Genomic DNA, 27527 nt, shown 5'->3' with positions numbered 1-27527 from the left:
CAGTTTTGTACATACTGCTTCCCTTTGCACCAGCGTCAGTTGAGGTGGAGCCTGAGGGGAACCTTGAGGGGTTTCCACCACTGCAGCTGGCTCGGTTTCATTAATTAACAAAGGGGAACACCTCAGCGTCTGAACAGCTGCGCTCTGTTTCTACTGATACTCGAGAGGGAGACATGAAGGCCTTCTGTTGGTTTATGTCACGAGGAAAGTTAACTCAGCACTAAACAGACTTTGAAACTGTGGCAAGGTGCACGAAAAATGCACAAGATCATATGTCAGACTGGTGAAGTTAAGGTTTTTTTTTTGTAAAAACAGAGAAGAGATATAAAACTGCAAGCTAGTGCTAGGTGTTAGTACATTTTCAGCTCCCGAATCTTGTTGATGTTACAAAAACTTAGATACAAACAAAACTACAAGAATCATATTTAATTACATAATCTTAGCAACTGGTAGCAAAACATACTAATAGTAAGGCACGTACAGTAAATTTCCAGTGTGATATCCATCAAACTGATGGCTTGACACCAAACTATTATGTAGTATAGATAGTATGAAGCAGCTGGCGAAGTAGTCCAGTTTTTGCAAACTTTATAAGGTAACTTAACTTCACATCTGGTTTAAGTTAAAGTGCTCAGTGTTAAAAAAACAAAACTATTGGTGCATCTGAACATCGCTCTTATAAATGACACTTAAAAATCCAAAAGGAATGAAAAAATTGTTCCTTAACATTGTAACATACTGCTGTTATGTTGCTCTTGGTACTCAGTGCATCCTCGTTATTATATAAACATATGACTGGTAGAACAGTGGTAGAATAAGGTCACTATTATGTGATGAAGAACAAAAGGCATCGCTTTCATTTTCAACCACAACATGGTTTTCTTGTTCATGTCTGCCCTTGCTGGTTCGCAGTGGTCGCGGTCGTCTGCATCAGTTGAGTCCTGCGACTGTTCAGCATGGCCTGGATATGGAGAGTGAGCTGTCGAGGAATGTTATTGAAACATGAGAATGACTCTATACGCTACACAGACGCACACACACACACACACACAGACACACTCACAAATGTGTAAAACCGGATCAGGACTTACTGAGTGTTGCTTTTCGAGGACGTCTTTATAAAAGGCCTGTCTGCGTCCCAGCTCCTTCTCATCAGACTGTCTCCACAGTTCGGCCTTCTGTCTAAGCTCTGGCTCGGGCAGGTTGGGATATTGTTGCCGCTGTAACATGAATAAATTAACGATTACATACATACATACACAGGATATTACGAACTATTAACTAATTAATTATTATCATTATTAACTGGTCCATTTGCATCTTCTGTTTTCTGTAATGTGTTATGATACATTTGACCAACTTCACTTTGAATTCTTGAATTCTCACATGCTCAATGAATTGATACTTATACTATACTGTACTATACTATACTAATACTATACTTATATTTAAACTATGGAGATGCTATTTGATTGCTATGGCTACTTTGAATTTGTTCTACTTTTTTCCATTAGTGGAGGTAGAGTTGAATGATATGATGATGTTTACCATGAAATGATCTTATTTGAGAGATTTCTGTTTATTCCTTTATACCATGTTAGTGTTTTAATACTCTAAGGTATTAATACTTTAATACCTCCGGTTGTATCAGACCACTGTGGGAAATGATTCAAATCAATGAGCAGAACTTTTTTATATTCTTGTCTGTTAATTTGATCCATTAATAAGCATTTATTTTCTATCACAGTAGCTATTTATCAGTATTGGCTAGTAAAGCAAGTAATCTGCTCAGTAACATTAATGCTGAATAATTTGGCTCTACTTCATCATGAAAAGCTGAGAAACACCAGTGCAGACGCTGCTGCTCTTCTCACCCGGTGAATGTGAGAAAATGTAAACATGATTATTTCACCTAAAGAATAACACGACTCAACAGTCTCTACACTGAAAACTCCTCATTGTGGTATAACAACATAATCCAGAAAACATCCATTCATGATTATCTTTGCTGTATATTTAAAAAACATTTTGTTGGTGTCAGACTTAAATCTCCTTTTTCAAGTAGTTTTCAATACTTGTAGCTTTATTCACCACATTATCACGAGACCATCACGTCACTCACCAGCTGCAACATGTAGGCGTCGATGGTGTGAGTCGTGATCCTCTGCATTGACAGAAAGGCCACTGATACATCTGTTCTGGTCCTGTTAAGCAGTTTCTGCAAAGAACATTTATCATGTATCACGATTAAATACAAACAGCACCAGTAGCAATTCTTAGCAAAGATTTTAGAAAGTTATTTATTTATTTATACCAATAGCTCTTCATTGGTCTTTCCATCCAAGGCGTTCTGGCTCGAGCTCACCGAGGGGGTGGCTATGTTTGACTGAAAACACAAAAGACACATTTACATACAGTGAGCACATCACAATCATCATGTAAAACATCACTAGTAAGCCGTACATACTGCTGCTCATGATAATTTATTCTTTGCAGTGTTCAGCTCTTTACCTCGGCCTCGTACTCGGCCCAGGCAGCTTTGCGTTCTGCTTCGCTGAGCTCCTCCTCTTGTTTATGGTCCAGCAGAGATTCGTGCTCGTGGCAGCTCACTATCTGGTCTTTACAGGTTTCTAATAGCATCGCCAGGACGTTATCCTAAAAAGAAGGAAGGCACAAAAAGTCACGCCATATGTGAAAATTATACAGTATAAGCTTTTGCCAGACAGCTATGTGTCATATTTCGGTGGCATCAAAGCAAAAGAAAGTCTCACCTTTGGTAAAACAGAGGTGGTTCTCTTGCTTTTCTTTGAGTTGGGGTCATCCAGCAGGTCTGGCTCAAATATGTAAAGTTCAGTCAGTTCAGAAAGGGTGAAGTGCCTCTCAATCTGTTGCTGATCCACCACTCGGTACGACAAAGACTGCTTAGTCACCTGACGATCGTAGATCTTCTCCTCCATGGTGCCCTGGAGATGAAAATTAACAGCAATAAGGTTCAGTCAAGATCAGGAGATCAATGTCAGAACACCTTATTTTATGTTTCCTGTGAAAAACTGTTCATGAATTTAAATATTCAGGCAAATTATCAATCAGGATTCATTAAAAACATTAAAAACTTCCAGCAGTCATCCATCAATGTTAAACCTTCACTCTTTTTTAGTCATTATATTCTTAATATTAAGACCTAACATATGCAGAACTTAGTGGTTTCCAGTATGTGACCCCTTAAAATGAAGCACTTATGACTTCTCATCATAAGTTGCACGTCTCCACCAAAGAGTGATTTTCACTCTAAATATCTCGGATTGTTTCATTAGAATATTTACTGTCAATAAAAACAAAACTATCCAGTATTTCTCAAGATAAAAAAACAAAGATTATAGGAAAGTCACAAAAAAATTAAAATAAATGTATGTAGCAGAATAGGAGTGTCTTTGTTCCTATTTCACTTATCAATAAAATAATCATCGAAAATGTATCTTCTGACTTATTGACCCCGAGTTGAGAACCACAGATACATACTGCAGCTCAAGAAACCTGACATTGTGTCCCCAAAACACACATGACACTTCTGAGTATTCATCACATTGGAGGGCAGTACCAAAACATGTGTGCTACTGTACATGAGGTAATGCTTTTCACCAATACTGTTGACTTAACACATTTTAGGTGATACTGAATGAAGACCGGTGAACTCACCTGAGCCAAGAAGCGGTAAACAAACACTTGTTTGAGTTGACCAAAGCGATACACCCTGTATATGCTCTGTATGTCATATGAGGGATTCCACGAAGCATCGAAGATAATCACCCTGTTGGCGGCAACCAGGTTGATGCCGAGTGAGCCCGCTCTTGTCGAGATGAGAAACAATCTGCCGCTAAGGATAGAGATCGATAAAATACAATCAGAGGAAAAACTTTCTTCTGTAACCTTACTCCAATATGATCAATATATGAAGATGTAAAAGTAAGATCATCTGTACCGGACATTGGCAGGATTATTGAACTGATCAGCCCATTTCATCCTCAATACAGCGTTGGTGGAACCATCAAGACGAAAGTAATCGACATTTTTAATCCAGCTGCCCGCTGTGAGAACAAGGAAGCACAAAAAATCAAAAATATAGTATCAACAGGGAAGTAAGACATATTTTTAATGAATAAATATTTCCTTATACCTTTGAGTGATGAATCTCTGGCATGGTGAGAAGCTGCGAGGAAATCCTCAATTAAGTCTAATGAGAGCAACGATTGACTGAACACAAGCCTAAGAATGCAAAAATGGATTTTGTTAAGAGTCCGGTCAGCATCTCAGTAGAAAACTCACAATGTTTCAGTGTTCAAACTAGCTTCAGCTGAGAAAAGACACATACACTTTGTCCTCCAGGTCTTCGGCCATTCTGAGGATCTCGAATAAGAGCACCATCTTCCCTGAGTGCTCCAGGATTTTGGCATCACTTGGAGACAGCAGATTCTTGAACCAGCCCTCACCTGGACTCTGAGGCCTCGAGTTGACGGACGCTCTCTCCCCTGCAAAGAATGTAACATGGGACAAACTACATGAGTTCATACTTTGCAAGCTTCAGTGTTGGATTTAAAGACTGACGCACAGAGTCTCAGTACCTCCTGCTGCTGGAGCGTCTTTGACCACGTCAACAGTGAGCGCCGTACTGTTGTCAACATTCACTTCTTTGTCTTTGTTCTCGCTCAGTCCGCTACATCAGGCAATAAAAGAAGAATAATAAAATAAGACTGGGAAAGCTGCAGTCTAAGTGGAGCACAGAAGGTCTCACAGTCTGAATATTTATATATATTTATTAGACACCAGCAGCACAAAAGCTTTAATAAGATACAAATGAAGCGACTGTGATTTGTTTAGGCAGAGTAGGATTACGGAGGCCTCACGTCTTAGTCACAGTGGATTCCTCAATTCTCAGCAGAGCAGCAGCTTTAACTTGATTCCTCTTTCCAAAGTAACCCTGTGATTAAAATCCAGTTAAGTGCTGATTCACATTTTAAAACACTAATGAGGAATCGACTCAAGATGATTTTGTCATTTTACTTTGTTTTCTTTGCTGATGTAGCTGAGCTGAAGGCACCAGGGATGAGTCCAAATTCTGCCGAGCACCTGAAAGTCCTTGAACAAGTTTGCTCCCGTCCTCATCTTTGCTCTGTTAGTCATGGAGCCCACACCTGGAAAAACAAACATCTGCTTAACGTAGTCGAACATTTCAATGAAACACACATTTTTTGGTAAAATCACTATAAAGAAAAAACATTGTAGCATCAGACATCATTACTAACTTTTTTTTTTTCCACTGGCTGATGATGATCATATCTCAGCCTTTCATTAATTAATAGTCAAGTTATCACTGGGCAACTGTTCACAGTGTGAGTTCACTATCATTTTCTATGAATAAACTACAAAATGGGAAAAAATGAGTTTATAAGCAACAAATAAATACAATAATATAACACTGGGACATATTAGCTGAAGACTAAACTAGAATTCTGAAAGAAAACATAAAAACCATATTAAAACAGTCTTGACCAATTAATCAGCAGATTTAAGTGACAAATCTATCACGTCACAGAAGAGCAACTTTAATTCTGAGGAAAACACCATTTTCTCTTCAGCATATATGTTCTTCTATAATTACTGTATATCTACACTGCTTAGAGAAATAAATGTGAAGATAGAGTCTTACCAGTAACGTGGTCGAGGTAGTAGCGGTACAGCTTATACTGAAGCGGGGACACCCTCACTGCCACCACGTACTCGTGCTTTGGAGGTAGAAACTGAGTCAACTCTGAGTAATCTCTTCTCTGTGAAAAGAGAAATCATAATTTTAGAGCTAAAATATAAAACCAAACTGTAAATGAACATGAACAGACATCCTGCAACTGACATTAGTTTGTTTTGGGTTGTTTTTTTTTTTTTACCTGCACACATCCACCCAACATGGCATGAAGGACATGTGCACGCTTCTTCATGATTCGCACGTCTCTTGGTGTGGAGTCGGCACACTGGCCGTTCTGTATGGGGTTGATAAATCGGTTTCTGAATTCGCCCAGTGAGCCCAGAAGATTCTTCTTGATGAAATTGACCATGCAGTGGTCTGTGGGAACAAAATATGTTGTATTGATATGAAGAATTTCATTACAAACTGAAACGTCTGTCAAAACATTGTGCCAAAACTCACTTATATCTAAAAGTGAAGCAGATTTTATTATAGTACAGCGATGTTGGATTGTCTTTGACTTGTTTTTTTAAACATTTAGAAATACTGACTGATGTCTTCAAGTAGCCCTGATGGTCCCATATATACTGTATGTCTAGACACCTAAACCTAAATAAACATACATCACTACAGTCAAACTGCTTCCACAAACCTAATCAACAAACAGTAAATATATGAACTGGGATAGTGGCGAAAGATCAAAACAATCTACAAATACTCTGGTTTTCGTCTCAGGCTTACACTCAACCAGGTTGTTCTGCAGCGGTGTGCCCGTCAGCACGACTCTTCGTCGGGTCTTGATGGCATTCGATGCTTTGGAGATGTTGGACGCTTCATTGCGCAGGATGTGCCCTTCATCACAAACCACAAAGTCTGGACCTGAAAAAAGAAAAACACAGCTCACAACCGTTTCAATGAGGAAAGCAATGACACATAAAACTGAATTTTTTAGTAGTATCTTGTTACTATTGTTACTATTACTGTACATTTACAGTACCTGGATCCACCAGCATGCTTTTAAACTCTTTCTTCCACTGCTCATTCTCGATTTTCTGGCCAAGTGACAGGTTGCGGTACATTTCGTATCCCATTATCATAACACCTCCAGCAGTCTGCCACCTCTGCAGAGCGCTGAGTCGTTCTGGAAGACTCTTTTTCGTAACCAGTTCTGTAACCTGAAATATATTCAGTGTGTTTACACAATAATCACATATGGACATGTGTTTGTACACATATGGTAAAGGATGAGACATATCTGAAGCAAAAAAAAATACACATTACTTTAACTTTATCCTCTCCCATGTTGTCTTGCCATTTCTTGAACTCGCTGACCCAGTTGAGGACAGTGTTAAGAGGACACATGACCAGAGCCGTTCTGAATTTCAGGTTCTCTGACAGCAGCACCGTGTGGAGGAACGTTACCACCTATAAAATAACACTGACTATGAATACGAAAGCGATAGAAGATAGACTGCAAACAGTAAAGCCCCGCTCAAACAAAGAAAACAATAAAAACAGTCAAACACCAAGTTGAGGGGGGAAACTGAACCAACTTTTCATCACTTCTGGACAAAATGTTTGGTCTTGAAATGTTTTTTGTATGTCTTTGTCCAGGATAAATGGAAGCAGAAGTATGTCTCTCTATACCTGAAGAGTCTTTCCCAGGCCCATGCAGTGTGCAAGTATACAGCCTGATCCAAGAGAAGAGTTGGCCTTCTTCACAGACTCACAACAACTGTCCCAAATAAACTGGACACCTGTTGGAGAATAAAGAGAAAGAACAGTCTGAACAGAAAATGAAATGGAAATACAAAGCTAAGATGTGAGATTTGTAAAAACCTTCATTAGTTCCTGCTCAAAAAAACTGACCAATACTTGAGTCACAATCTTCTCATTGAAACCAGGCAGACAACTTCACATTTTGTGGATTAATTGGTATCCAACAGTTCATAATTTCAGACTTTTTTTCTCAGATACTCGAGGTGTCAGACACAGTGTTTGAAGAAGCACAATCCAAATGTATTAAGCAACATCCGCCTCGGTGTAAGCGAAAAAGAGAGCGCATACTAACCGTCCACCTGGTGAGGCTTCAGTCTTGTCACCAGGTTCCTGTGCACCTGAAGAAAGGGCTCCTTAGTCTCCTCATCCTGATCCAGGACCAGCTTGGTGGTGACGGGACACGACTCATTCTCTACATCAATGATCTGGAAAACAATGCCATACAGTCAGTGTTTTTTTCTGAATGCTCCTCCACTTAGAAAACTCCCAAACTGATGATGCTTTCCAAGATGTTTCACAACTTCTTAGTACCGAGCTTTTTGTCGTTAATTGTTTCACATTCTGTGTTAAACTAAACATCATCAAGGCAGTAAAGGTTTACGACCCATTTGATCTGCTGTGTATACAGTACCACTCTCCTGTCCTCCATCTGTTGCTCCCTGTCCGCCAACCGTTTGCACCTCTCCTCCTCCTCTCTCAGCGCTTCCTGGGTCTCGGCACGCAGATTCACATCTTCGATGATTTTGCGGATCTTTTTGCGTCCTTTGGGGGTGCCTTTACTGTCGCCGTTCTTGTCATCTGCATCCTCTCGATCGCTCTGCTCAAATATGGGAAGATACAACAAGCGGTGTGACCACTAGACAACGCAGCCCTTTTCCTCGCCAGATGAGCAGAACGATAAGAATAATAAACAAGTCAGTTAAAACATCAACTGCTACCTTTTCAATGCTGGAGTCAGACAACCAAATGCAAGGCACTTGTTTCTTTTTTTCGTAACTACGTAATGATTCCTTCGCTTTAGTGGATAATCTGGAGCTGAAAAGAGTATCAGAATTAAAAATATTATTAATAAAAATAAATATGTACATATACACACTTAAGTATGAAAACTGAAGTGCTGATACTGCAGTATTCATTTATACTTTCACCACCACCTCATATAAGTAAATACTGCACTTAATAGTCCACAACATTCATTGTATCTGACAACTGTTCATGAGCTTTTATGTAGAAAATAAAAAACAAAAGACAGGCTAACAAAATGTGATGCATTATTAAGAGTTTAAACTTGCTAGTTTGACAGACAGGAAGGTCTTTACTTCAGACAAATTTTCTGTTTTTTGTCAAATATTTTCTAATCGCAGTGTGAAGGTATCACAAAGTTAATTATTCAGTGTAAAAATGTGGTCCAATGCAAATCTGTGTTTAATTAAATGATTTCATGGTAATGCTCCTGGCCTCACACAATGCACATATACCGATATTATGAACATCCGAACATAATCAATTAGATCAGTAATGCAATTAAAACTTTGAAAGTCAATCTTGAGTGAGTTTATATTATTTATGATGTATTTATTATCATTATTATTGTAGTACTGGTAGCTGTTCCTTAAGCAAGTCACATGAATACATTTCTCAGTGTATCCAGTCAAGTCTGGGTAGATTGACATTTATCTTATACGCACAACAAACAAAAAATGAAGTAAAATTAGAATAAACTGGATTATTGTTATTAACTTTGTTGTTTTTGATGTTATCAACGGCAGCGTTAAATGACTCTACCTTTTAAGCTTTTCTTCATCGGCCTCATCCTCTGACTGACTCAGCTCCTCACTCATTTCGAGGTCCTCCAGCTCTAACTCACCGTCACTTTCACTATCAGCTGGACAGGATGAAATCATACATTAGAGAAAGGTGCGTATTCCCTCTTCAGACCAATCAGTTTGTCACACCAGACGGATCCTTACTGCTCAGGTGTTTGCGGCCGGCCTTTTTCTTGCTCTCCTGCTTCCCTGCTTCACTCTCTGCTGCTGCTGCCTTGTCACCTGATGTTCCCTCATCTAGGGTGAGTTTGCGGCGGAGCAGGTGGTGCCTGGATTTGGTCCCTTCTGACCCAGAGTCAGACGACCCTGAAGCCAAGTCTTCCCCTGCAGCAGAATTTATAACTACTATGCATAACCCAGGGACAAATAGAAAAATTCCCCAACCTGTATCTTTTGTTTTAAATGAAAATATAAAATTCATGTTAATGATTAATTAGGGTGCTTAAACTTGTGCTTATATAAAGATGCACAAGAAAAAAAAGGGCTAAAAATGTGCTACTTTAAAAGTCTTACTTACCATTTTCATCAGTTCCATTATCCTCATTGGTTTGTTTAACCTCGTCACCCTCCGACTCAGATTCATCCTCCTGCGCTTCATCATCCGATGAGATATCATCACCCGAGGAGTAGTTGGCTTTGATTTGGGCCAAAAGTATTTTCTTAGCGATTCTTTCAGAAATAGAAGAGAAGGAAAAGGTGCCTGAAGTTCATTTTGTGATCAGTAACATCGTCTTCAGTCTGATATATTTTAAGCCAAAATCACATGAAAATGTAATGACAGTTGGACTAAATACTACTGTAATAGGTGCCAATAGTCCGTGAGCTCTCAGCCTTAAAAATAAATGAACTATAATTATGATCAAATATCTATCTATATTTAGTGAGTCACTTCTGATTAATCCACCCTATGTGTCAATACCAAACCCCAGATAAGGCAATATAAAGCTCCATTAGTCAAGTCATAGACCAATTCAAGCGTACGGCCACAAACACCGGAAGACATACATTTAACATAATAGTATAAAAAGATCAAATGAGACAGAGATGTTTGAAAGAGTAAAAATTTATTACAAACAACAAGTATTCTTCACAGATTCCAGTAAAAACAGAAAGATATTCAGAGTGTATTCCACTTTGTGTGGAAGGATTTTTTTCTCTTTTTTTCCTACAATGTTTTTTTGCTTGCTTGAGTCTAACACAAACATTTTTGCAGCGGAAAAAAAAATAAAATACAGTTTATCTCTAGTTCATCCAAGAGTGTTAAGCCATGACAGTTAAGAGTTAAGGAGCTATGGGAATTCTGATCCAAAGATCGAAACGTTGTCTTTGATCAAGTAGGTCAAAATGTTTTGACCTGACAGATCCGATGGCTTAGAATAAGTGTGCAGGCGTTACTACTTTTTTTTTTTTCATTTGTATTAAAACAAACGTTTCTACAATCCTACTCAGATCTTTGTCAGGTCATATTTTGTGGCATGAAGTGTGCAGGCATTACTACTCTTCTCACTGATGCTGCTTTTTTTTTAATAGCCTCGCACCTACGTGATGTGCACAGAATGACTCTCCTTCAGATTTTGAACACAAACCCAGAGTCTCCTCTGGTACTATCAGCAAATTAATCTTGTCTTAAAGTGGAGAAAAACATGTAGAACACATAAACAGCAAATTTCAAAGTCTGTACATACTTATTTACTAAGAATGAAAATGTTATTGCAACTGTTTTAAGCTGTTTATACTCTGGAGGAGTCAAATTTCAAAAGTGAGAATATCTGTAGGTCATTATGTACATAATCTGATACAGTTTGTGATAAACATGTTTTAAAATGTCTAATAGTTTATGGTTTTTAATACCATATAGTGTTTTGAACACTCATTATTACATACAATTAGTTGCCTTTTCTACATTAACTGTGTTCAACACGCTTTCTCCAACACGGGCTGACCAATAATTATCCACAATAAGATGTGTTCTCTCCAAAAAACGTGCAATGCGTGCACAGGTCCAACCTTGATCTAAGCGTGTCGCAGGGTCACTGGACACAGGACAGCTGTCATTCTCACTGCCATTAAATTCCACATCCAGCGAGAGTTTGTCAAAGAGGTATTACAGTATCTGCAGGCAGCGGCAGACAGCAGCAGACAGCAGCATCAACAGACCAGAGCCTCAGATCTCTCATGACATATTTTCAACTGGGAAGGACTAAACAGAAAAAAGCAGAAAAACACTGAAGAAAATTAAAATACTGCCACACAGCAGTTTGGCCACTGTTGATCACACGCTGAGTGGATTTCTAAGGAACAACAGTGAAAGTATTTTTCATGCTTTAGCCCACTAACCACAAACAACGTAAACTTTACATTTCCGCCGACCATTTTTCTAAAGATCGTAGTCTAAAAGTTGACCTATCGCTGCAGCTGAAAACAGACTTTCGAGACAAAAAAAACAAAACAATTGGTGCTGGCTACAATATCCCAGATTTTAGAGTTTGTTGCCTAACAACACTGCAATCACTGCTGTGCTGTCAGAAAATCCAACCTGGAAAAAACATAAGAAACAAACATGGATTACATTAAAAGCATAAAGAGAATTTGTTCGCTTCTTGCATTTATAATGGTTGTTGTTTCACAGCCCACTCTCGATTCTCAGATATACGTTCTAATCGACAGTTTAAAAAAAAGCACTGACCTGCAATGTTTTTAACACAAATTGTTTTTATCTTTGAGGGAAAAAAAAAACGACCGCTTGTTCGCCTGTCAAGCAGGGTTCAAGTCTGCAAGTTTGAATAGAAGCTACAGTATGCTTTAGAAAATGGTCAGCGGTAATGTATACTCTGTGCATAGAAAGTGGGGTAAAACATACAAAAACACTGGTATGGTCCCGAAAATAAAAACTGTTAAGGTCTGTAAATGATTTTTGATTAACCAGGACGCTGTCTCTGGAAGGACGAGTTATTCAAATGTCATTCTTCAGTGCTTTTTGAGCATGAATGTACTATGAGAGCCGGATACTGTGCTCCAAAATGGTGACATTCACTGCTCACTGGGCGCATGCTGTGTACTGCAGCACCCGCAAAGCTGAGGCTTCCCCTGGCTGAGCTGGCCAACTGCCCGTACACACATGAAAGGCAAGAAAATAATATGTTGATACAGCTTTTCATGCCTTTTTTTTTGGCACTAATGGTTTAAACTGTAAATTATACAGAGTAATTTCTTCACTGTTATACAGCTGCGTATTTTGTAATGGCTGCGTATGGGGAAAAGCCTTTCTGGGTCAGAGTACGTCACATGACTTCCAGTCTTGGCAATGGGTGCGCTGTTCCTCAGGGCTTGGCCTTGAACAGAAATAATGAAATGTCATTCACCTCCATTGTACCGGGGTGGTGTCAAACATCTCCCAGTCTGATATCTCAAAACCTCAGCACATAAAACAGAGATTGTGTGAATGGATAGATATCACTACAGGTACAGCGAGTGGAGAAATATGTCTTTGTAATTTGAGTGAGACAACATTTTAAAAGGAAATCTGTGTGAAAGCATAGATATACAACTTTTTTTTGGTAGGGGACACATAACCTGAAAAAGACATCCCAGCTGTCTAAACACTATAATATAAAGTACATGTTCTCTAGCTCCAGCAGCACTTTGACCACATGTATCCGTATTTTAAATATAACATTAAGAGATAAAGACAAGACCTGAGTCCACTGATGCACAGATGTGTAAAGAGAATAGCAGCAGCAATAATATCAACGACAGGAAAGCTGAACAGCTCCACCCATCAAGACTTACAACGGGACTAACGTCGTCTTAGTATTGAGATGATTCTGGGGGAAAAACAGCAGCTGGGTCTTTTGTTTTTTAACTTTTAACTTGAGACTCTTGACACAGTCAATGAAGCCGGTAATACACTGAACGCTTCGGATGTTCTGACTTCATTTCAATAGCGCACATAAGCACTCAAAGCATCCAGCTGTCAATCTTGCATAGTGTCTGCTCTGATTGTTGTATGATGTCACTTCTTGATGTAAATAAAATGTGTTGTAAAAAGGGAGGGCACAATAAGCTGTAGCTTCAGCCTACACCTAGGCTGCAGAAATCATTATATATATATTATATATATTATATACATACATACATATACACGCACACACAATCTAACTGTCTGTTAATAATAACAAGCCAAAATAAATTTCAATAAATTCAATAAATGTTAGTTGTTGGTGTGTCGGTGGCCAGCAGGGATGTTATTTGCAGTTTCTTGAGCTGCAGTAAAACTTTTTTTGAGAAGTAGCTTGTGTGTCAACTAGTTTTTTTTAAAAAAGACAGACTAAATACCAGGTTATAAAGTATTATATCACAATAAAATTTATTATTCATCATGGTTTCAAGTGTCAAGTGCAAAATCCAGAGCCTTTATGTTGATGCCTTAAATCTATAACTACAAACTAAGCATAATTTAAACAATCAAATAAGGAATGTCAATTGACATGCAGCACAAATTGCAACTATTGACTCTTTTGTCGACTATGATTTGCAGAAAACGTGTCAGCAATGGAAAATAATCTTCCGTTTTCTGTTTATTGTACTGTTTGATTAGTCACTAAAGATGCTTCAACACAATAAAAGCCCACTCATGAGAAGGCAGTTAAGCTCAAGTCATGTTTGGTAGAAGATAAAATATATATTATATAAAATATATTTGTGGCCAGAATTTAACAGGAAAGAAATTTAACTTTTTTTTTTTGCCATCTTATCATATTTATAGAAAAATGAAACTGTCATAACATAACTGTGACCCATTAAGGGTTAAATTACGACAGAAAATCAAAAAAAGATGGTTTTGAAGGTGAAGCATTAAAGTTTTTAACAACGCTTGCAACTTGCAAGCCTTGCCTTCCATATGTAAACACAAAATGTTGCTCAGTTAATAGAGATTGAAAACAAATTACAAATTTGTTTTTTTTAAAAATGTAAACGTGTGCAGATAAGGTGGCGGGCAAGTATCAAACTTTATACTTCACCTGTAAATAACAATATTCAATTTACTTCCATTATAAGTGCTACTCAACAGAGTACAACAAGTGTTTAGTTTGTGCATTCTGTAACAACACAGAACAGTAGACTGGACTTTCTTCATAGGTTAAAATATTATCACTCAAAATCTTAATACATTAACATTTTTTTTAAGGCAACATCACTTCCATTCGTACTCAGACCTCTTTTCAGACGGCCAACAAGGTTTTCCCTTTTGGATAAGCTTGGTATGCCAGGAAGAGAATACTAGTATGGTATAAGAAATAATAACATTTTTTATAAAAACGTATCTCTAGCATTTACATGTATACTGGTTGAACACTTAATAATAACAGAAAAGCTGAATATGCTGCTCATTATTCACAAGCCTGTTTTAAGCACAGTTCAGTCTCACTGCATCACGATGTGGGCCCAGTGCCTCTAAAATGTGTATTTGATTGCTGGGGCTCTACTGCAGCTACGTTTTGGTCGTGTTTGAATAGATTGCAACTGAGTCTTGATGACATGGGTGTTGCTAGATTTTGCGCAGAGATCAGGGTTCGAAGTTGCAGCCTTTCTTCCACACCTATGGTGTTTTACAAATTCTACATCCGGGCTTTTAGAACCATACCTATTTTCTTGATCATCATCATCTTCTGCTGCCCACGAGGGCCCAGATTGCTCCTCATCTCCTGCAAAAACAAGACATTTGAAACATAAATTGTTTAAGTAAGAACGTCTTGCTGTTTCAGCAGATAAATAACATCTTTTTCTCAAAGAACAGGTGCGCTGCAAGCTGCGGTATACTGACATGCCAAAAGAAACGACCTTGTATTTATTATCCCATGACAACCAATATGCAGACCGTTAGGTCACAGCATGTCCTCTGTGCAACTCATTAGCCACAAAAAATCCCCCTGAGACAACCAGTGCTTGATGAGTACTTTACAGGTTATCTTGTGTTCTGAGTAAATCTTGCCAGTATCAGAGCATTCATTTCTAATTTGTGAAAATGGCAGCAATTATTATATTGTAATGTGTGTTTATATCTTTTATTTCAAAGGTTGAACTATTTGACAGACTGTGTGTGTGTGGTTTAAATTTTCCACATCACACTTCTGCAAGTTGCTCATATGTAAATGTTCTAAACTCGGGTTTAAAGTTGTTTTCAGACAGAAAGCAAAGCAAATTTTCACCTGCGCCCATATTTGACCACTGGATGGTTTGTTCATGTGCTCCAAACAGCCAAAAAAAAAAACCCCAACAACTGTACATTAGCTGCAAACTAGCTAGTAACAGATCTGTGCTAGTCAAATGGGGTGTTTGTGTGTTTTTATTCATATCACACTCCGACTGAATTCACCAAAGATTGCACTTCTTCCTGTTATTTCCAGCCGGCCATCTCTCTCCTTTAACTCTCATCTTTCTATGTAGAAGATTCACAAAGCTCCGGGATACACACACATTTTTTGGCTGAACATTTGGCTGAACATTTTCATCTCGCATGGACGCATCATTGTTTCAATTTGCAAACCAAATTTGTGTCAAATCACGTCTTTCCTTTGACTTTGTCGATCGTGCCGTGTCTAAAATTCGTTTTGCGTTCTGTCTGAACAAACAGTAAGAAGAGAGAAACTTTCTCCCCCTTCAGCAGATGAAAAAAATCCTTCTAGTGTCAAACTCTGCACAGTAAATCATTCTGCACAGAGCAGGTCCAACGTCCATGTGACGCAATAAACAAAACACACTTTTGAGAGGAGAGGGACTTTTTCCAGCATTACAGAACAACCATTAACAAGATCATCTCACTAAAGCTGGAGGTTTTTTTAGTGAAAGCTGTGAAATACATGAACATCCAGTCCAAGACTCACCGGATGATTGGTGGAAGCCTGCCGCCCCCAGTAAGGCCACGTCTTCGGTGATTGGCTTCATCTTCTGATCATCTCCGTCACTCCCAGAGTCGTCATCGTGTTCGTCTTCGCTCGATGAGGACGACGACTCCGTTGCTTCCTGACGAGATTTAGTCTTCGTCTTCCTGGCCTGTATCCTCCCCTGCTTTCTGGCCGCACCTTCCTCCTCTCTTTTGACGAGGTGAGGCTTCCCCATTGACCTCAGCGTAACCAAGTGTTGTATTTTCTTCTGCGAGTCTTGATCGTCGCTAGAGGAATCTGTCTCGCTTTCCCTCCGAGCCTTGACTCTTCTGTCACTCGAGTCAGAGTCGGGGGAACGGTCCAGCATCTTGCGTTTACGGCGAATCTTCTCCGGTGAGATCGGGGTGTTCTTAGTGAGCCAAAAGAGACATTTCTTGGCCACCTTGGTTGACGCTTTGCCACCGTCCTCGTCGCTCTGGGGTTCGTCAGAGCTTTGCGTCATAGCCGCTCGCTCCAGCAGAGCTGCGGGGACTTCGTCTGAGTCCGAGTCGTCTCTTGCTCTGCTTAGACTTTGTTCTTCAGTGTTTTTGGCTGGTACTGTGCTGGGGGTTTCCTCGGGGTCCGAGTCACTGTCACTGTCCGCTGTCGAAAGAGAAGGTTTGGCCTTGACGTCGCTCGGTCGACGCAAAGGTGTGGTCTTCAAGCGAGGAGACCGTCTGTTACCTTGTTCCTCTTCTAGAGGCAGAGACGCGTTCGAATTGTCGTTGCTCATCTTGCTGTCAGCTTTAGCACACGCCACACCTGACTCTTCATCTTCTGATAAATCTTTTCCCTCTAACTTCTTATCCTTGATATGCATGTCTGTCTCCGTCTTCGGCGCGTTGGAGGATGACTCCTGTTCCACAAGTACAGGTGTGAGCTTTACCACTAGTTTTTTAGTCATGTTGACCCCACTTTCAGACGGCTTCAGGCCAATCTTTTGCGCCCTCTTTCTGACTTTCCGTGAAGATGAGTCCACACCTCTCCCGTCTCCGTAGCCTTTAGAGTCAGAATCGTCATCTTCCGAATGTTCGGCCGCCAACTTCTGCAGCTCGCTCAAGCATCTTTCATCAGCCATGTCCAGCTCGGCGTCTGCTTCCGTTACAGGCTGCGCGTCGAACTCGTCACAAAGTAACTTTTCCCAACAGTTCAAGACATCCAAGTCGTTAAATTCTTCCTTCAGGCTATCCTCGAGGGCCGCGAGAGATTTCCGCAAGCCCTTTACCACCGACAAAAAAGACTTCAGATACAGACTGCGAACACCGGGCGTTTGTTTGTTCCTCGTCACAGAATGAATGAAACTGACAAAAGTTCGGTTTAAGGTGTTTGTTGAGTCCACTAAATGTTTGGCCTTTTTGGTAGTATCCTTGGAAATCTGCAGTGTGTTATAGTTGAACACCACATTACCATCCATACCAGAGTGATCCCATTTATCCAAAGGAATGTTTTGTGGTAAGTGTGGCAGAATGTCATAAAGTTCAGATTTTTCCGGCTCTGCTCGGTTCCTCTTGCGCTGCTGATGCCACATACGCTCCATGCTCTCCAGGACGCTGTCACAGGCCATCACTAGGTCAAAAAGGGGCTCCGGGCTACAGACATAGCAGTACCATTTGCTTTCCAAGATGCCAGACAGCTCCTTCCTTCCCAGATTTCTGAGAATACATTTCTTGCAGAAAGCATTACTGCAGAAGTCACAACAGATCAAGTTGCCTCCTTCAGCACACCATCTGCATGAGGAAAGAATAATCAAGAGTAAATAAATGCTTATTACAAACTAAGTGAAAGAAAATGTTTGTATTTCAGTTTAAATATTAAATACAACAGATCCTACCTGCACTGCTCGTCCATTCCATCGCCATCCTTACTGATGTCATCACTTAAGTAATACTTGTAGCAAGACTGACAAAACAAAACATCAAACTGAGGAATTACAGACAGCTTGGATGTTAAGTATATTAGAAACACTCAAAGAATTACCCTGATGATGATGAAACATTAACTGCTGTGTAAATGATTGTTGTTTCTTTAAATCAAGCATTTAAATAATGTCAACCAGATTGATCCAAACAGCCAAACAGTTACCGACTTAGCACGGTGCATATACATATATTATCCGTTTAGGAAATGCCAATAACTTAGGCCCTGTTAACACCTGGTATTAACATCCGTCTCGGGTGATCCGATCACAAGTGGACAGTTCTAAGTACAGGTGTAAACACACTCAAGACGCATTGAAGACGGATTGAGATCCGATCACTCAGACCACATTCGGAGGTGGTCTGGGCCACATGTGGCCAAATTCATTTAGCAGTGTAAACGCAATGCATCCTGGGCCACATTGAAGGACCGCCTACTAAACTGACGTCCTCTATTTTCTGGCAGACTAGACACAGGACCCTCCGTCCAAAGCTGTTCAAGTGCTTTGATAACAGGATAAACTAATTATTTCGCTTTTCATGTGAGTTAAAAACATAACCCACGTCCTGTTTTTTGCTGTTTTTCCGTTCCCCTGACCGGTTTTCCTCTTCAAATCGACAATTAGAACAGATATTAAACCATTAATTTTTCGCTTGTCTGTCTAACAAAATATTTCAGACACTAAACGTTGCTGGATGTTTCCTCTGTCCTGGTTGATAACTACAGTTTTTATTTTTGCTGCGCTGCTCAACATAATGAGCTCAGGATTTATCAGGAGGACGGCTGCTTTGGATGTGTAGAAGAACACAGAACATTAATTAACATTAGATCCTGAACGATGCTGTCAGTGTGTCGGTGATTTAAATAATCAATGAAGTTATGCTGTTGTGTCTTGTGCGTAAATGCGCACAGTGTCTCTGAATGGAGAGCTGCGGGGAGATCGCTGCATAACTCTCTCTCTCTCTCTCTGTTGAACACAGCTTTGGACGGTAGCAGACCCTGGTCTGGTTAATAACGAACAAATTTGCTTTTTGAAAATGGAAATGATGTCCATGTTTATTTGCATATAGAGAGGGGAAGTGAGATCGGATCACAAGTGGTCACTCAGGACACATGTGGAGACGGATGTTAATACCAGGTGTAAACAGACGTAGTTAGAGCTGTCCACTTGTGATCGGATCACTCGAGACGGATGTTAATACCAGGTGTAAACAGGAGCTTAGTGGCTAAAGAGCCCACTTACTTTAGTTTACAGTCAGATACCTCTGAATTTTTACATTTGTTTGCATAACAATAATAATAATAATATTTTGCTTTTACGTTCCCACGCAAACTCAAGATTTTACATTTTGATTTCAATGCATGTGAGGTAATGTTATAAGGTTTCTGACTGTTGGAGAGCTGTACATGTTCATAAATACTGATTTAAAGGTCACACATAATGGTGCAATAAATCTCAATAACCTTCTAAAGGTAGAGGAATCATTTCTGACATATCAATAAGTTGACTCACCTTGCAAATAAGTACTTTCAGAGCTGGATGCCGATACAAGGAATCTCTCTGGAAGTGGTTAACTTGTCGGCCACATGCGGTGCAACTGACAATCCCCATGTGTTCAACTCCTATGAAAGCACACCACTGTCATTAGCTACAAAACGGTTGTTAATATGGCTTGATGGATTGTTTAAAAAGTGTGAGAATCCCCCTTAAATCAACCACGTCCCCCCTAGTAAGATTTCTATGAGCAATAGTACTGGTTGGAATACAAAAACTTGGCGTAATCAATACAGAGGGAGTGAAGCACTTGGAACAGCTTTTCGTCAGTGATCTCGCTCACAATTAAATACGTGAGCCAGCTGCATTTAGACACGAAGTGAGGTGAATGTTTTTTAGCTTGCTTTGACTGCTGGACTGGATTTGTCACTCTGTGCATCTTTTGGCCAAAAGTTCATCAACGGATGTGCCTCCTTTTTGTTTCATTTGTTGCTAAATTGGCCAAAAATGTGACCATTATTAGGTTCTATTATGTTGATAATTGAAGTAATGGCTGTCTAAATCATCATTAAGTGGTGTAAAATTTTACAATAATATCCGCCGGTGGTGACTGACCTCCACGTCTTCTTGAAAACTCTTTACGCAGTACACTGGATTTCCGGCTGCGAAACTCTGGACCCCTGAAGTCATCTCTTCCATTTTCAACAGGTTCAGGCCGGACGAGCACAGTGCCTAAATATCACAAAGCATAACACCATTATTATATTATTCTATCATTATTAAATATGTAATTATAACGTAAATCTGGGGACAGACTGGAATACTTTTTATGTCCAATAGATAGTATAAGACAAAACGCACATTTATAATGACTGCATCAACATACATGTCATTCTTTAGTTTTGAAATCAGCACATACAGATACTCAACAACTAAGCAAAGACAGTGGACAACACACTTAGCAAAAACTTCAACAGAAACATAAATTCTTCTGCAAGAGTAGACACAACACCAATGGACACCGATCAACAACTGACATGATATGCACTGCAGTTTGTTTGCTATGAGGGAAACTTTAAGACCCACCTTTTGGCAATCTATTGATATCAAGTTGACCATTTGCATTGACTGGTAACTCCATGTCCTCACTTCCATTTGAGTCCCCAGATTCATCCAGTCCAGAGTGCTTTATAACAACAGAGGGTTTTCTGTAATATCAGTGAAAGAGGAAAGATTTAAATCACAGATTATTAGTAACATTTCCCACAGTCTGGCAGTTTGCTTTGACATTGAAAGAGGAGGCAGGGATTACTGATTATCATTGCTACCAGTTATGGGTATTATAAACCTACTATAAACTAACGACATTGTAAAAGTCCTTTCAACTCATTATTGAGAGTTCTGTTTCAAGCTTTCTCTAGTTTTTGTGCCACCGCAGACAAGCTGCAGCTTTAATAAGCAAAAATTGTGTTTATCATTAGTCCAATGTATTACAGACGCTGTAGTAGGGCTGGGCAATATAAACAATATGTACAATAATCGCAATATAAAATTTAAACAATAAGAAAATTAGAAACTAATAACTGTTGATAGGAAACATTGCCTGAAAATGCACAACAGCCTATCAAATCACAGGAACACAGCTACTTGTAACCAATCATACGGCAGTATTTTAAACAGCCCACAGCACGGTTGGTTGACTTAGCTGAACAAACCACATGCTACTGCTTTGATTATGCGAGAGAGTAATGAAAGACATGAGCGCTCCTTCAGAGGAAATTTCAAGTGTTGCCAAAGATAGCAACATCAACCGTTGATATTGTGGATAAACAAGGTAAAAAGACGATTAGTGGCCTGGCGGTACTTAAAGACCAATCGCAACAGAGAGGAGCTTATATTGTAAACTACCAAAAACATGCACCAACTAAAACAGGAAATACTACAAACGTGTCCCATCACTCAAAACACTGTCACCCAATAGTGGACACAGAGTGTGTTTACAGTCACAACCACCGACAAACTCGTCACCTGGAACGAGCAGCGAGCTGCTGAGAGAAAAGTCCCGGCAACAAACTGAACTGTCCTGTCTGCATTTTCTAGCATTTCACCACAAAGCAAAGCAAAAAGTCACACAAACATAACACACGCTGTTGCTTTTTTCTTTGCGAAAGGCCTGATTCAAGAAGCTGATGAAAGTAATCGACCCGAGAGCTGAAACAAAAGCAAAGTGTGTTCTGACTTTGCACTTTTGGAGACCAAGTTTGTGTAAGTGTCCTATGTCCTTTAGTGTCCTTTAGTGTCCTGTAATGCTTGAAGGCTGTTGCACAACAGAGTTTACATTGAGAAGATTTAAGTTTATTTCTGTAAAATTTCTTTATTAGAGTTAATTTGGTTTGCAGCTCAAACCATTCTTGGTAATTTTTCACATTCTGAATCCACTTAAAGGAAAAACCTATAAGAATTTTAAGTTTAAAAGAACTCTGAAGTTCAAAAACTTCATTCATATCATACGTATCAATATTAACGATATTGATAGCCATATCACCCAGCCCTACGCTGTAGTTCAAAATATTTTCAGCAACTGGCTCTGTTATATATTTAAACATTAAATCTGACTGTTAGAAAGCTGTCATTGCATCACCCTCTAGTTTCATGCATTATTAGGACTCATTGGATTCCAGAAACTTAACTTTGCACAGTTGGGTCTCAATACATCTAGGCTGACCTCAAATTACTGACACTAAATGGAAAACACTGATGTGTGACACTGTGGCGCTTTATTGATGCTCGCAGGGTATAAATGAAATGCCAACTCACCTCCTGGAGTATCTGGTATCCGCTCCTGCCTGCAAAGGAAGATAATTAGTTTAGTTCTTCCTGGTAATCAGTGACGCTTTGGATGTTGAAACCAACACAGTAATGTTCCAAAGAGGACAGCTAATATATTACTCATTTATGCAGAAAACTGTGAGTCATGTGAATAAAACGATAGTATACAGGAATACCATTTCCCTAGAATACTAAATGATTTGAGCGTATGGATACTTACACTCCAAGGAGTTAAACTAATGTTCAGAAACTACTCGTTAATGCCAGAGACCATGAGAGAATGACAAGACTGTAAGTCTACAAACGCTTATAGTGACATGCAAGAAGGAGCTATTGAAGCGAACGTCTGGTTGAATCTCTCAGCAGTGGGCTGGAACTTCAAAAGACAATGTTGGATTATATTTCTGTCAACTAAAAACATAAAGATGAGGCTAAAGTGGGAACATTTATCAAAACTGAAAGAATGAACTGAGTTAGAAAAAAAAAAACGCTAAATCAAGACATGATGTGTTTCTGTTTTAACATGCTGCTGCCAACATTGGAACAAAGTAAGAACGTGAATCCATGGATCTTTCCGGCCTATTCTCCACAATCCAAGTTGCTAACAGCTGTGCAGTGGTGTTGATAATGATCATTTGGCATACATCAAAACACTGAGCAAGACTACTGAAATAATACAGCACATCTACATAGCCGGAAAAGGTGTACTGAGTCATCTATCCTCTATCAATGGATACTTTCAGGTGGAGAGCAATTTCATTAAGGAAGCACTGACTTTAATTCACTCTGGAGGCAAATGCAAGAGCACCTTTTGGCACTTTTGTGACAAGACGTGCACGGGGCACATGGAAACGGGTTGGGACCGAATCTAAGCAACGGACATGATTCGGTTCTGCCATATCACGCAATTCATTACAGCTAGTCATCCTCTGTTAAGAATGACATCATCTCCAACACTACTATTAATCTGTATACAACACCATAATATAACTAACATGTGTAACATGTACGAGAGCATAGATGTTACTGTAGTTATTCCGCAACAGTCTGCCACTTGTTGCGCTTTAATCCATGTGGACTATAGTGGATATAACATGTGTTATTACACATTGACACTGCACATCACTCAAATTAGATGGCAAAACAACCTCCTGCCTTTATAGCTGTGAAGAGAGCTAATCAGCTGAGAGGAACCAGATATTCATTTTTACTCTTCCTTCCTGTATTATTGCCATAAATTATGCACCTTTGATTCAAAGTCATTCAAAATTAAGCAGAGAAAGAAAACAATCATTAAGTGCATTTCTTTCAAACAATTTATAATGTATTTAATTATTTGCCCTTTGTTTTTTTCTCATTCCCTTTGTTAAAACCGTAACCCAAAAAGTGGCAAAAATCTACCATCTTGGCATGAGGGAGGCTTTTTGAAGTTAACTTTTCACTAGTTTATAGGATAGGCAAGGACTTGAAATGAGGCTTTTTCAGTTTATAAATGCATTGTATTTATAAATGGACTTCAAAAGCATTGAAAACATAGGCCTGCGCAACTACTGCACCAGCAAAACCTCCTTGGCTCCCTACTGAACAGTGGTGAAAAAGAAATGTTAAATGGTCCAAACTAAAAACCAGCTGCAGCTGGAAAAAGCCTTACCAAGCTGGCAGATTTTTACTCATTATTGGAAAAAAACAAGAAAACTGCAAAAGAAAGATTATTGTTTTAAGACTGTTTAAGATGGCTTTTTCTTATATTTGAAGCAGTAATTTAACTTGCCTCTTACAGCTTCACATGGCTTCTTATAGACTTTTAGACATCATTACTGCATTAAAACTGGGGCAACTGGAAATGTGTTATTCACTGGTATGTTTCCTTATGGGAGTTAGTCATCAGTTCACTGCTAAACATTAAGAAAAGAAGTTATTCACTTATCTGATGCAAGTTTTGCATCAAACAAAAGACTGTTTAATGTCATTTATGACAAAATCTCCTGTTTGGTTTGCTCCTGCTTTATTTTAAAGAGCTGTGACTAAACACCACATTGGACAGTAATGAAAAGAAGCAGAGCTAACTAGAAACACTGCCTTGTGGTTGTACGCCTCCACCAACCAGTCAAGTTGCAGGTTACATCCATGTCTGTTCAGACTCATATAATATTTGTAGTGAAGATTTTGAAGGAATTTAATAAAAAAGGTATTAAGTGTATTTTTTGGCAAATGGAAGTTATCACTATACTGACATGTATGATTCCAGTGAATAATTTCCAGTGAGAAACATGCTGTCTTCACTTAGAGACTATTCCTAAAGGAGTGCAGAGGACTGATAGAGAGCTTCGTCACATAGTGTAACAATAATCACCTGAAGCTCAATATCAGCAAAACCAATGAGCTCGTGTTGGACTACCAGAGGAACTGGAGGCCTCCTGTCCTGGTTGTCATCCAGGGAGGGGAAGTGAAGAGGAAGGACTCATAAGAGTACAAGCAAAATGCAAATAAGCTACAAATTCAAACATATGGATGCTTCACACATCTTCAACCCGGCAGCACAGAAGATCTAAACAATCACCACAGTTTCAAGCTGGGCACTAAGATTAGTGTCACCAGATCAGTACCTAACCAAATGTGAAATATGGTCACAATCTCCCCCTCTGTTCCTGAGTTATGGTGTTGAATAGCCAGAAAAGTGTTTTTGATGTCAGTTACCTCTGATCCAGGATGACCTGTTGAATTTCTCTCAGGAAACCCCGTGTTTGTAAGACCTGTGAAGAGAAGATCAATTCACCAAAATTCACACATTGAACAAAAATGCTGTAAATCATGTAAACATAATGTGCATTTTTCAGTCACTCATTAATTAGATTAGTCAGAAACTGTACCATCAGCATCCACTGAGGATGGTGTGCCATTGCTGTCCTCGATGGTGGAATGAGCCAAGTACTCGTGCAGTTTGTTGACCAATACATTCAACTTGCTGCTAGTGGTGCTACAGTCAAGAGGGGAAAAAAGCACAATTATGGGGAAGTTGTCAGTTAGAAATTGCAACCTAATTTATCAATTTGTGGTTAAAAAGCCTTATTAGTTCACTTTGTTTTGGTAACATAAGTAGTGCAAAGCCAATTTGGGAGAATCAACTGTTATCGCAGTAGACTTTTGCTGTCCATTACAATTTATTTACTTTAAGATATGGAAAGAAAGTATCATGTTTCAGCTCTCCAGAAAGAGAGATGAATGAAACCCAACAAGACTATTTCATTTCAAAGGCTCAAAAAGCTGCAAAGAAATGTAGCTGCCTTTTGACCCAATTTGCAGGACACGTCCTGCCCTTTGAAAGCCTCAATATTCCACAGTCCGCTGTGCACTGATCAAATGTTTAAAGGAGCATTTGTGCGATTGAAAAATCTAGAAATATGTGATTTGTGTCCAGGTAGTTTATTCATCATCATATGAGTCTGTAACATCAACTAGACCAATGAAAAAGCCACCGTAGGGCCAGTTGATCATAATGTCTTGTAGTGAAACATTACAACTCTGGTATCATGAGTTGTGGTACTTTGTTGACTTTTGAGGGCAACTAATAATGGTGAACTTTTGAATCACTATCTTAGACATTGAGAAGACGAAACATGAACATATCTATGAGGCTGCAACATCTCAGTTTGGGAAAAAGTACTGGCTCAATCTAGCCTTCAGTGGACCCACCTACATAGGCTGCATGATGGCCAGGTGGGTTTTATTCATCCAAGCCTTGCAGCACTTACTGCAGCAGCTTGGGAGAAGAATACAGTACTTTTTTAACATCGTTTGTTGTCAACAGGTGGAGGATATTTGGGATTTGAGCTTAAACATCCATGCAGCCACACTTCAAAAACCAACTTCAGTTTTACACTCAGTTGCCAATTTATTAGGCAGCCCTTAGAGCAAACTAATGCAATATAACACAACAGGCTTACAATAAATCCAATTTCCTTCAAGGTTATAATGTTCAGTTTTTGTTGAAGAGTGGTCTTGATTCACCTTTGTGGTCATTTTGGAGGCTGTAGTTTAATGCTAATCTGCAAAGCGTCATGCTGTTGTATAAGTGTTTATATAGTCTACACAAAATAATATACACGGGATAGACAAAATATTAGAAACACCTCTCAGAATAAAGTATTACAAATTCAACAGCACTGTTAACTACAGCCTCCAAAATGACCACAAAGGTGAATATTACAACCTTCACGAAGGTGGGTTTTATTACAGGTCTGCTGAATAACATTGGATTCATTTTAACAACATGTACCAAACTAAATGTCGATTTGTATCTAGGATATTGTGTACTAAATGTGTGACCTGACAGCATATTATGATCTACGTTAGTCTGCGTTCAGCTCAGTAACGTTACATTATCTTTAATGTGTCGTTAGCAAAAGCTAGCTTCAATTAGCTCCGAGAAGTCATGGAAATATGATTTTCAAATCCACATAACCTTACATGCTATGGTAGCTCTGTAAACAATACTGAGTTTAAGTTAGTAGCTAACTTAAATATAATTATGTAATGGTTTAAATCTGTCTGCTGGCTGATGCAGCTAATCTAGCCTGTTGCTAAGCTAATAGCGAGCTGTTATACTTGCTAGTAAACAGCCGCAGTTCAGTCCACAGTTTTTACCTCAGCATCGCCGCAGACATATCGGGGAGAAGGTGAACAACCGAGGCCGTTCAAGTCTTTATCTTCTCATTAAAGCAAAATTATGTGGTAAAAAATGGCGCTCAAATTTGCGTTCAGCATCAGATCACAGGCAAAAGAGGCAAAACATAAACCACCAGACAGTCCGCTGTTCTTCTTCTTCTTGTGTTCTTTGAGTCACGACGTCAACATACCGCACATTAACGCCACCTGCTGTCCCGGAGGGAGGATCAGCTGTTAAAAGACAGGTTCACAATTTTTCAAGTCAGTCTTAAAACAACAGTTATGTGCCCTTATAAACACTGAAAGAGGTTTTCCTCGCTGAAATCATTCCTCTTGTTCATACTGACTGTTAAAAG

General features: G+C 39.2%; 1 protein-coding gene across 1 annotated transcript; it reads right to left on the bottom strand.

Annotated features, from left to right (window-relative positions):
• Positions 1–411: 411 nt before the first annotated feature.
• LOC122996205 (transcriptional regulator ATRX-like) lies at positions 412–27338 on the bottom strand. Its single transcript, XM_044371808.1, has 35 exons — positions 27151–27338; positions 25377–25483; positions 25204–25259; positions 22495–22523; positions 20764–20885; positions 20293–20409; positions 19696–19805; positions 18097–18164; positions 16227–17992; positions 14987–15047; positions 9860–10011; positions 9487–9666; positions 9302–9401; positions 8455–8551; positions 8148–8333; positions 7809–7941; positions 7385–7494; positions 7019–7162; positions 6735–6912; positions 6479–6616; positions 5940–6115; positions 5705–5822; positions 5059–5189; positions 4902–4975; positions 4620–4711; positions 4370–4526; positions 4175–4263; positions 3980–4085; positions 3697–3874; positions 2772–2963; positions 2512–2655; positions 2315–2386; positions 2123–2218; positions 1092–1220; positions 412–979 (listed from the first exon to the last, which is right to left on the bottom strand). Exons 1-35 carry the CDS (start codon positions 27168–27170, stop codon positions 887–889), a joined length of 5721 nt encoding a protein of 1906 aa, XP_044227743.1. The 5' UTR covers positions 27171–27338; the 3' UTR covers positions 412–886.
• Positions 27339–27527: the final 189 nt, after the last annotated feature.

Source organism: Thunnus albacares, chromosome 13, assembly GCF_914725855.1.
Source record: "Thunnus albacares chromosome 13, fThuAlb1.1, whole genome shotgun sequence".
Classification (NCBI taxonomy): Eukaryota; Metazoa; Chordata; class Actinopteri; order Scombriformes; family Scombridae; genus Thunnus; species Thunnus albacares.
This window is presented reverse-complemented; position numbering and strand designations above follow the sequence as displayed.

Coding starts and splice junctions, on each gene's coding strand:
- LOC122996205 (XM_044371808.1), bottom strand. CDS start 27,170: ATGTCTGCGGCGATGCTGAG. Junction 22,524..25,203: donor CAGGTCATCCTGGATCAGAG/GTAACTGACATC, acceptor CTTCCTTTGCAG/GCAGGAGCGGATACCAGATA. Junction 5,823..5,939: donor TGTTGGGTGGATGTGTGCAG/GTAAAAAAAAAA, acceptor CTCTTTTCACAG/AGAAGAGATTACTCAGAGTT.